Here is a 10,673-nt window from a genome sequence, read left to right on the forward strand (position 1 = left end):
GGTTATGAAAATTATATATGGAGATATATTTGAGGTTAGGAAGTCTAGGTGGGAATATTTGGGAATTTTACCATTTTGCCCTTGGGGACGTTTTTGGTACCCTGAGCCTCGGCATTGATTTAATTAACAAAGATTAGACTAAGTAAAATAGAAGTCAGTGGAACAAAAACCGAAACCGACCCTTTAACATTTCTTCTCTTCTCTCTCTCAAGAAGGCCATAGAAACCTAAGGAGAATCAGCTGGAATTCTGTGTTTGAGCTGAAGTTTGAGGGATTAGCTTAGCTCTAGCTAAGGGAACTTCACAAGGACTAAGGTAAGGACTGAAATATACTCTTGGTTATTAGAATTCTGAGTTTTGGCTGAGTATTAAAGGTGTTTATGGTTTTGATGTTAAGGACTGAATTAAAGCTGAGAAGCTTTGATTTTAGCTCAGGAACCTGTTAAAGGAGTGGTTCATCAAAGAAGGTAAGCTTCAATTCGTAGTTTAAAGCTTAAATGCTAGGTTTGCATGACTGGTTTTTGAGTTCCTTAGTTGCTGGGTTTCAGAAATCAAAATGGGATTTTAATGAGTTTTTTAAGCTGGATTTTTGTTGGATTATGTTGCTAGGACCATGTTAAAAGTCTTATGATTAGTGGGTTTTGGAATTAGGGTGCTTTTGGGTGGTTTTGAATAAGGTTAGGATGTTAGAAATGGTAGTTTTTCTGGGCACGAAGGGTTGGGCCGCAGCTCTATTCTAGAGCGCTGCGGCCCTGTGAAGCAAGGAAGAGCCAAGAAGGCTCTGCAGTGGGGAAGTGCCACGGCACCACAGGGCAAGGTCGTGGCGTGTGTCTGTGATCAGAGAGGCCTAGCCTCTGTTTTGGGGGCGGGCCGCTGTGCCAGTCCTTAGGGCCACGGCCCTAAAGGGCATTTTTTGGCTAAATGAAGGTTTTAAGCATGGGAATCTAACCTAGGGTGCTCGGGATCGATTCCACCACTGTGTTTGGTGGAATTCGATGTTCCAAAAGCTAGAACTATACACGGAAACCTTTATTTGAATATTAATGGAATCCATTATCTTGGTTGTGACTAGGTGCTAAGCTAGGGCTCAGGGGTCGAATCGTGCTCAAGGGGCATCGCTCGTAGTCAGTACACTTGAGAACTAAAGGTAAGAAAACTGCACCCGGTTGTGGATTTATAATGGGACTAAGGGTTCCCTATCTTGTATGCTTTGAAAGGATGGTATTATGCCATGTAAACAGTAAACCAACGGCCTAAGAGTGCCGAAGTTTACACTAGGGCACAAGGTGCGGCTCGGTCACTGGTAGCTGAGGACAACTTATTATGCCCTGAGCTCGGTTTAAGCGGGCCAGAGTCAGTGGGGTAAACAGGGGGTGCGACCTAAGGTGTCGACCCTGATTATTATGTGATTTGTTTGTTATTATTGATTGGTTGATTGTTATGCTGTATAGATGTGTAATGATTAGCTGATTCTTTGGTTGAAACTTCATGCTCTGTGATTATTGTGATATGTTAGGTGTATGAACATGCTTAAAGGGGTTATCCAAATGTTATTATTGCTTGCTTTGTAATATGATATGTTTTCTTGCTGGGCCTTGGCTCACGGGTGCTTCGTGGTGCAGGTAAAGGCAATGGCAAACTTTATCAGCCCTGATTAGGAGAGCTCTGAGAGCAGAATGTACATGATCAGCTGCTCAGCCACCACGGTTGAGGGGAGACAGGGACAGGAAACCATAATCTTCTGTTTTGCCTTTAGAAAGGCTGGTGGTTGTCTGTACAGTGGAAATTTTGTAAACAGACTTTTAAACGCTATTTCTTTTGGGATCCCATGTGTAAAATGTTTAATTTTATGAAATGTACCTTTTGAGACCAAACCCTTTTAACCCTAGCACATTAATAGTTTCAAATACACATTTTTAACTAAATGACTTGATTAGCAGGTCATCCACCTTTATGAGTACACAATGTGGGAGGCAAATCTTTAACCCAAAATTAGACATGATGACGTGACATATGAAAATGATACTTGGCAGTAGAAAGTATTAAGTTTGCATGTATTGGTCAATCCGCATGAGCTGGTCGAATGTATTCAATCAACATAAAGGAAGTTATCCACCTTGAAGAGATTGAAGATTATTACACAAAGGTTGCTGGTCGAACAGATTAGGCTTGGTTGATGGCCACTAACCTCACAAAGATGCTCGAAGGGAGTTCCTGCTCGAAGGATGTGTTAAATAACAAGAATGACCCGAATTTTAAAGGATATTTATGTAACGATCATATAGTGCTCAAAATTCGAGAGGCAGAAATGTTATTTATTCTTAAAAGTATGCTCCCTCCCAAAACCTAGATCATTAACCCAAATCATGAGAAAGTCTATTTGTTCTTATAAAATCTCCATGACAAAAATGAAAAATCATTTACAATAATATTAATTTTCTAATTTTTATCACTATAATTTTCTCACTTACACAATGATAAATAAATGTGACAATTTAAAATCTATTTATATGTGTAGTTGTGGAACCAAGGATGAGTTTTAGGGGGCCAGGTATTTCCAATTTGTATATGTAGTTATGAGTAATGATATGTGCACCCAAGATATGCACTACAATATTACATATAGTGACGTTGCAATACTTTTTAACATAATGGGTTACAATTTTAATAGATATAATTGATTAGACTAAACTGCTATGACATTGTGTGTAAAGATTAGGTGCATGTTGGATTGTATGCACCTATCATTATACAAATATATTACATAGTTATCATAAAAATATGTTATGATATACAATTTTAGGGGGAAGGAAGGTCCCTCCTAGACCATGAATAGTTCCGTCAGTGTATATGTGAGTACCCTATTCGATAGGATATGATAATGTTTGATTTAATAGGATTTAGAATAGGACAATGACATAATATTTAATACTCAATATATAAATGGGTAGGATAAGGGTATGAGGACACCCAATTCTTTTATCTAATCAATATATGTACAAAAATAAAAAATATATATATAATTTTATATATTATTGCAACACGAAGATATAATATATTTAACTCATAAAACTATATCAGGTTCATACAAAAATATAAATGCTTTTTTTTTATTATTATTGTTTTGTAAAATAAAAAGATATTAAGTAAATGTTTTTAATTTTTTTTTTTTTTGTCTTAAAAAATAAAAAACAAGTTTTGGTAATGTAGATATTGGCAATGGCACCACACCATAAACTCTGACAACACGTCGTCAACAATCATGGCAAGAACAATTGGACAAGAGAGTTAGTTGTAGGGAGAAAGGGTAAGGGAGCGAAATGCGAGGCAAGAGAGGCCCAAGGATGTAACACCATTTGACGGGGTTCTGACCACCGAGCTTGAGAATGTTTTCGTCACCGAAGAGCCATTCAATTGAGCTTTGGGAACATTGGGACACGTTTCTCCAACTATATATGGGTAGGACAAGGGTGTTGGGATACCCTATTCTTCTATTTAATTATAAACAAAACAAATATATTTTTATGCATAGAAAATCACAAATATTTGCATAGTTTTTAGTAGCTAAAAATATACAATTACTTAAACAATTAGGCATATAACTTTCCGAATCTTCCTCTCTTTGTTATAATGACGAATATATAATAGGTCATTCTATTCAATTGCACCTAATTAATTATGCCAACACCACATCTGTTGCTTGACACTTTCAAATGTTAAATGTGTTATACATGTTATTGCATAGTTCCAAAAAGAAAAAACGCGTGTACGGAAATGCAAGAAAACGCCGAAGTTTCATAGATGGCCCATATGATCAGATTTTTTTTTTTATTATTTTTAAAACAGACAAAACAGGAACGAAATCCTGGATATGGTTTTTTATTGGTCGCCTTACGGTTCTACAATTAAAAAAAAATCAACATTTTGAGTTCATTTTAGTCATAGGCTGTGCTATGAAACCTTTGAATCGTGCAAACATTTAAGATTTTGAGAATAACCTGGTTGGAGGTGCACCTAGGGGTCTTGAACTGGCTCATGGCAGCCCCATTCCTAATAAAATGTTCCAAAATTTTCTTAAAAGTTCCTCTCTCCACAATGCACAGCTCTAAAGGGCCTATGGAGTTGGTTCTTCTCGAAACGACATAGCCATGGTCCACAAACGACGCGTCCATCGCTTCACAACATTCTTTAAGGACCCTCTCATCGGCTTTTCCTTTAATCTCCCAGTAAATAACATAGTGACCTGGCTGTTTTGCCACCTCAGCATGGCTGGTAAAGTCAACAAGTTCGGCTTTGGCCTTGCTGGTCAACAGTTCTGACCCTTTCTCCACCACTATTTGGAGGTCCTTTTCTGTGTTTTTGTCGATATTTACCGTTAGCAAAAGCTTTCTTCTGCACAAGAAGTTTAATTTTGGTGTCCCTTTATAGAATCCTGCTACTTCCACTACGTCCCCCAATCTGTACCTGTAAAGCCCTGTACATATTCACAACAAGAAAAAAGAGAAAGGAAAAAAGAGAATCAAACATGGCATGTGACTAAATATATAGAGAGGAACTTATTATTAACAAATAGTATTATTCCAACCATAAAAAAATTTATGATGCTTTTCATCACAAATAAATAGTACTATTTTGTTTTTTAATGCTCCACATGCGTTATAAAAGAAAGCATCGATTAACAAAGCCCCAAACTCTTTAGAACAAAGAAATATTCAGTGGTTCAAATCGAACTACGTCTAATCAAGGCCTGGCTATAGTTGTACGTTTTTTTAAATCTTTTTCTTTTTGATTGAGAAAGATGGTTTATAGTGAGATTGCATTCACTGTCCACTGGGAATTGTATTGCCTTGAGGAAACATGTCTAGATAATATATATTTGGTCTAGCTAGGCCACAAAATGATCAAATTGCATACGTACGTACTTGATCATTATTTGAGAGACTGTTTTGTCACTAATTATTTACTTCCAATAAATATATATATATGATTTTAATTAGTATGCCATATTAATTTAAGTGGGCAAAAAAAAAAAAGTACGTACCTGTGAAAGTGGTGAGGACAATCTCATACTCTTGTCCAACCTTGACTTGGGAGAGTGGGACTGGTTCATCTTCTATGAAGTCATCGCTGACTGAAATGCAATTCCTCTTCATCCTATAAAGTGGTATGAACTCAAAGTAAGAAAAGGTAGGAATCACTGCGAAAGTGACCCTTTCAGGAGGTAAACAAGGGTCTAAATTAGCCCCAATCCAACTCTCTGTCGACCCATAATCAGCACTAACTAATGGCAAATCCTTAGCATAGTGCCTTAACTTTTTCATGTAAGGTTGCATAGAGCCAGTCATTATTGAGTAAACATACTTGGCATTGGGCCAAATTTTTGGAATGAGACCAAACCAATCCAAATCTTCCAACTCCCTGCAACTGGCCTCAATTTTTGAAGCCAAACTTGGGTAAGGAAAGATTATTTCCAAGACTGATTTCCTTAGTTTTGGCAATTTGATTATTGAGCTACTCAAAGTGCCTTCTCTTATATCAGCACACAGCTCTTTCCAAAGCTCTTCAAAGGAAGTAAAGGCCTGGACTATGCTGTAGGCAAAAGTGGAGGTAATGAACTCAACTTGGTCAGAGAAGAAGAGCCCAAGTAAGAGATGACAGTAAGTTGATTGTTTATAATCTCCACTTGAGATGACCTCTTGTGGGCTACAAGTAAAGGACTTAGTTTTCTCTTGCTTGATTTTGAATTCTTGACTGTTGTAATAGTGAGTTGTGGCTGTTCCTACTGTTAATCCACCTTTGGTTTTGGACTGTTTGCTGCTATAAATGAATTCAAGTATTTTCCCTCCTTCCTTTGTAGGGAAAGCCCTATAAAATGGGAGCAAAGAAAAAAAGAAACAATAGAGATTTCAATATATATATATATATATATTCATACACTATACTAGTTAGAATCATAAATAGTATATATGTGCAGAGCTATAAATGTATATCTTCATGAACCATTAAAGAGTTTGTAACCTTGATCTATAAGCTGCTGCCAATCTAAATATTTGAAGTGTGGTTTGGGCACTGTGCCGAGTGAAAGGTACAAATTTTTGCCTGCCTTCTGTTGTACCGGAGCTTCATATAAACAAAGAACAACTTCAATAAAAATCATAGAACCGTTGAAAAAGATACAACAAATTCTGAACAGAGCCCAGAACTCAAAGCCACACTCTTTTCATTGTATCTTTCAAAAGATGACTTTTAGAGCACAGTGAAACAGAAACAAACACTTCAAAGCAACAGAGAATTTATATATATATTATATACAGTTTACCTTAGAGAGAGAGTGGTGATTGGTTGTTGAGTGAGGAGAGGAGCAGTGTCCCCATCTGCAATTCTTTGAATAAGGGGCTCGATATCAGAATGAGAAGAAAGAGGAACCAAAGTGGTGTAAAGGGATTCCAATGCACATGCGTCTAACTCATGGATATCTATGCCACCAAACCATTTCTTTAAATACTCCGCACCATAATTCAGCTCCAGTATCCAGCGAAGGGTCTGAGTCTGTACCCAACCGGCGTTTTCCGACACTTCTTCAAACCAGCTAACGATGTCGTTTTCATTAGTGTTATTATAGTTGTAGCTGCCGTTTCTCTGCTGATTTTTTGTAGCTGAAATATTAGCTGCCGGTTCCATATTAATAATAAAGAAAAAATACACAATTGTGTGTATTTGATTTCGAGTGGCGCTGAGTAATGAGTAATGAGTAATAGAAAATTGGTGACGCCGGTGTGTGTTATATAACCATGTTGTATAAGCTAATAGCTATGGCTATAGCTATAATAGATCGAGCAAGTGGTGGAGGGGAGGGACTTGAAACATAAATATCTTGGTTCATATGGGGTCTATTGGTAAAACTATAATATATATTATATATGTACAGTGTTGTCTCATACAGAAAAGCTCCAAAATACAGCAGAAAAAGGCTATCATAAGATGGTACGACGTCTTATTGACCACATGAGATGAGGTTTATCACGTATGGTAATTGAGATGGAGATCTCTTTGTCAAGGCTTGTGACGATACAAATGGGGAAACATCAAAGAGGGACCATAATTTAGGTCCGAAACGAGCTTTTTATTTGTAAATTAGTTAATTTTGTAGCTGCCTATCTAGAGTCTTACCTTTCTTGCATTAACTTCAACTGGACTAAAAATCTCTGTATGCAATTAGTTTGCAACTTTTACATATACATGCTTTCACACACACACATATATACGGTGTTTGTGGCCGTAAATAAATATTTACTAATAATGATATTGTGTAGTTAATTATATGATAGTCAATAATCTCAATAGTTGAAATAAATGAGATTTAAATTTATAAATTTTTTAAAACTAATTATATGGATTTAAGATGGGACCCGTTAGGTTAAAAAGTCTAACGCCTGTGATGTTTTGGTATAAAATATATGTGCATATATCATTACTCATTTTTATTTATGTAAATGAGGGGTTAAAAATTAGATTCTCATTTATACTTGTGGATTCGGATATTCCACTTCAAATGAAGTTGGTTTAAGAGTTATTAAAATGTATGGGAAAAGATTTGGTTCTAGCAGCTGAATAAGTTACATCCCTAAACTTTTTATGAGTGATAATATGTGCACCCAAAATATACACTCAAACATTACACACAGTGACGTGTCACTGATTTTTAAAACAGTGAGTCCTAGTTTTAATAAATGTGATTGGCTAGGCTAAACTGCCACATAAACGTGTATAATATTTGGGTGTATATTTTGAGTACACATATCATTAATCATTTTTTATATGATGGTATATACATTATAGTTATAATAGACCTGCCACCAATTTTTGAGAAATTCTTAATAATTTATAGTAGCGAAAATAATTTTCAAATAACTTGTTTTATGTGTGTAAAATTGAATCCAAAATACTAATTTAAACTATATTTTCAATATAGTAAATTATTAAAAATTTCTCAAAAACTCATGATAGATTTACTATAACTATAACGTACACCAATATATAAAAAAATTGGTATAATTACTTATCCAAATATATATATATATATAATATAATAAATTATATGTATATTTTTTTATGAAATTATTTATATTCTATAATTGTTTTTACTAAGTACCTATCAAAATCCTCATCTTCCACAAAGGTTCTTCGCACCTATTTGAGTAGAAATAGAGACTCAGCAATACATACTAATAAATAGGCATGGCAAAATGGGGCGGCGGGGCGGGGCCCCAACCCGATGGGGCATCTTTGCCCCGGTAAAAACGGGGCGAAATTCGGGGCGGGGTGCCGCCCTGCCCCGCCCCAGTATGAATTTAAGCAGGGTGGGGCTGCCCCGCCTCAATTTTTTTTTTTTTTTTTTTTTATACTTTAACTCAATTCTCTCATGCTACTTATATAAATAGTACGTAAAATTGACATTTTATATGTAGTTTAGAATATTTTTAATTCTATATAGACTAGAAAGAATTATAAATATTGAAAAATATGTTTTATATAATTCATCCTTATTCTTGTATTTATTTTGTAAATTTTAAAATAAAAAAATAAAATATAATATTTGATGGTGTAGTTGATACCAAGTGTAAAATATAAAGATTACAATAAAAAATAATATTTAGGCTTGGGGAAAATTCTAAAATTATAATTTAATGTTTCTTAAAAAAATAAAGTTAAATGGGGCAAATGGGGCGGAGCGACCCGCCCCGCTCCAAGAAACTAATCGGGGCGGGGCAAAATGTTTGCGGGGCGGGGCGGGGTGGAAGCGGAGCGGGGCAGACCCGCCCCATTTACATCCCCACTAATAAATATGATTCTACACTATTAAATTATGAGGAGTGCTAAGTAAATTCTCTTCTCTACTCTCTTTTGTACTCTTTCTTTATTTTTGTGACAAGTGTCATTCGTTGAGTAATGTTTATTTATACTTAATATTTAGTCAATATATTTTACTTTTATTACATTTGTGACACTCTAATTAAATCACTCTACTAATTTATTTCACTCGAGGGAGAGTAAAAATAAGGAAAAAAATTAATTATGTAAAAAAAATACAATAAATATTTAGAAGCTTTTTTTGTATTATATAGCAAAGTAATTATTTAAATTGTACAACAAAGCAAATAAAATAGTCAATATAAAGAACAAAAAATAAGATAAAATATTATAACTTACTTGTAGTTGTAAATAGTTATATTTTATAAAGGGAATTTTTCAAAAATATGGCTTTTATACTATCAATGTGCAAAAATATGGGAGTTATACTTTTCTTAATTTGTATGAGAAATTTATTAGAGAAAAAGTTAAAGTATGGAAACACAATTAGTAGCTAACTAAATATATGGAAATGTCATATTTTTTTTTATCATAGTTATGTTTTCTTTGATTTTGAAGGTAATTTTATTTTTATTTATTTTATTTTTTCCATCATTTTTTTATTATTATTTTTTTTTTCCTTACTTGTTTTTTCTTCCATTTTTTTCTTTTTCTTTTTTTTTTCTACCAATTTTTTTCTTTCTATTTCTTCATTCTTCTTCTTTTTTCCATTTTTATTTATTTATCTATTTTTTTCTTTCATTTGTATTGTTTTTTTTTTCAATTTTTTTTTTCATTCTATTTTTGTATTTATTATTTTCTCCTTCCATTTTTTTTCTTTTTTCACACATATGAGCTTTTTTTTCATTTTTTTTCTTCTTCCATTTTTTTTTCATTTTTTTCTACCAATTTTTTCATTCATATTTTTTTTCTTTTCATTTTTCTATTATTTTTCTTCTTCTTCTTTTCATTCTTATTTATTCATCTATTTTTTTTTTTCATTCATCATTTCTTTTGTTTTTTTTTTCATTTTTGTACTTATTATTTTCTCATTCTATTTCTTTTTTTTTTTTCAATTTTTTCACACATATATTTTAACATTATATAATTATTCTACTATTTTTTTTATTTATTATCTTTTATTATTGTAATTTTTTTATAGTGTTTTCCACTATATGTAAAAAAAATTCAAATCAATTACTGTAACACTTATAGGAATACCAAAATTTGGAAAGAAAACTAATAAAAATATGACAGCGTGAATGGGTAACTGGTTACCTTCACATTCTTTGTGTGTATATTTCTGAGGGTAACTGGTTACTTTCACGTTCTGGTGTGTGTATATTTATGGTTTCTTTATGGTAACTAGTTACTTATGTTATTGAAATCATAGTTACTTCTTCTTCCTTTTTTAATGAAGTGTTCTTCTATTTTTTTCCTTCAAATTTGATGTTTCTTTTCATATTTAATATGAGTAATTCGTCACCCCTCTTAGGTAACTGGTTACCTCTCTTATGGCAGAAAATTACTCATCTCAGGATAACTGGTTACCCCTCCTGGTGCATGTTATTTAACTTAGCTCTATGATTTTTTTTAAGATCAATCAAGTAACTGGTTACCCTACCCAGGATTTGAAAAAAAAAACGTACAATCTTAAAAAAAAATGTTTATAATAAATAAATAATAATTTTAAAAACAATTCATATTACAAAAGAAAAAAAAAATTGTAAAATAACCAAAGAAAAATTTAATATAAAATTAGTAATATAAAAACAATATAAAAAACAAATAACCTAAAAAAATAATAATCAAATTACAAACATA

The 10,673-nt window shown here is 33.3% G+C and overlaps 1 protein-coding gene across 1 annotated transcript; it reads right to left on the minus strand.

Moving 5' to 3' along the window:
• Window positions 1–3,774: 3,774 nt before the first annotated feature.
• Window positions 3,775–6,884, minus strand: LOC133817708 (indole-3-acetic acid-amido synthetase GH3.10). Its single transcript, XM_062250290.1, has 4 exons — window positions 6,319–6,884; window positions 6,018–6,119; window positions 5,041–5,864; window positions 3,775–4,473 (listed from the first exon to the last, which is right to left on the minus strand). The coding sequence occupies exons 1-4, from the start codon at window positions 6,678–6,680 to the stop codon at window positions 3,935–3,937; spliced, it is 1,827 nt and encodes a 608-aa protein (XP_062106274.1). The 5' UTR covers window positions 6,681–6,884; the 3' UTR covers window positions 3,775–3,934.
• Between the last annotated feature and the right edge of the window lie 3,789 nt (window positions 6,885–10,673).

The sequence above is a fragment of the Humulus lupulus genome, chromosome 2 (genome assembly GCF_963169125.1).
Source record: "Humulus lupulus chromosome 2, drHumLupu1.1, whole genome shotgun sequence".
NCBI classification, from domain to species: Eukaryota; Viridiplantae; Streptophyta; class Magnoliopsida; order Rosales; family Cannabaceae; genus Humulus; species Humulus lupulus.

What these genes read in the sequence shown, in the direction of transcription:
- LOC133817708 (XM_062250290.1), bottom strand. Translation starts at nt 6,680, where the DNA reads ATGGAACCGGCAGCTAATATTTCAGCTACAAAAAATCAGCAGAGAAAC. An exon ending in GCAGCAGCTTATAGATCAAG is followed by an intron (nt 5,865 to 6,017) that starts GTTACAAACTCT and finishes CCCATTTTATAG; the next exon opens with GGCTTTCCCTACAAAGGAAG. An exon ending in TGTCCTCACCACTTTCACAG is followed by an intron (nt 4,474 to 5,040) that starts GTACGTACTTTT and finishes GAATATGTACAG; the next exon opens with GGCTTTACAGGTACAGATTG.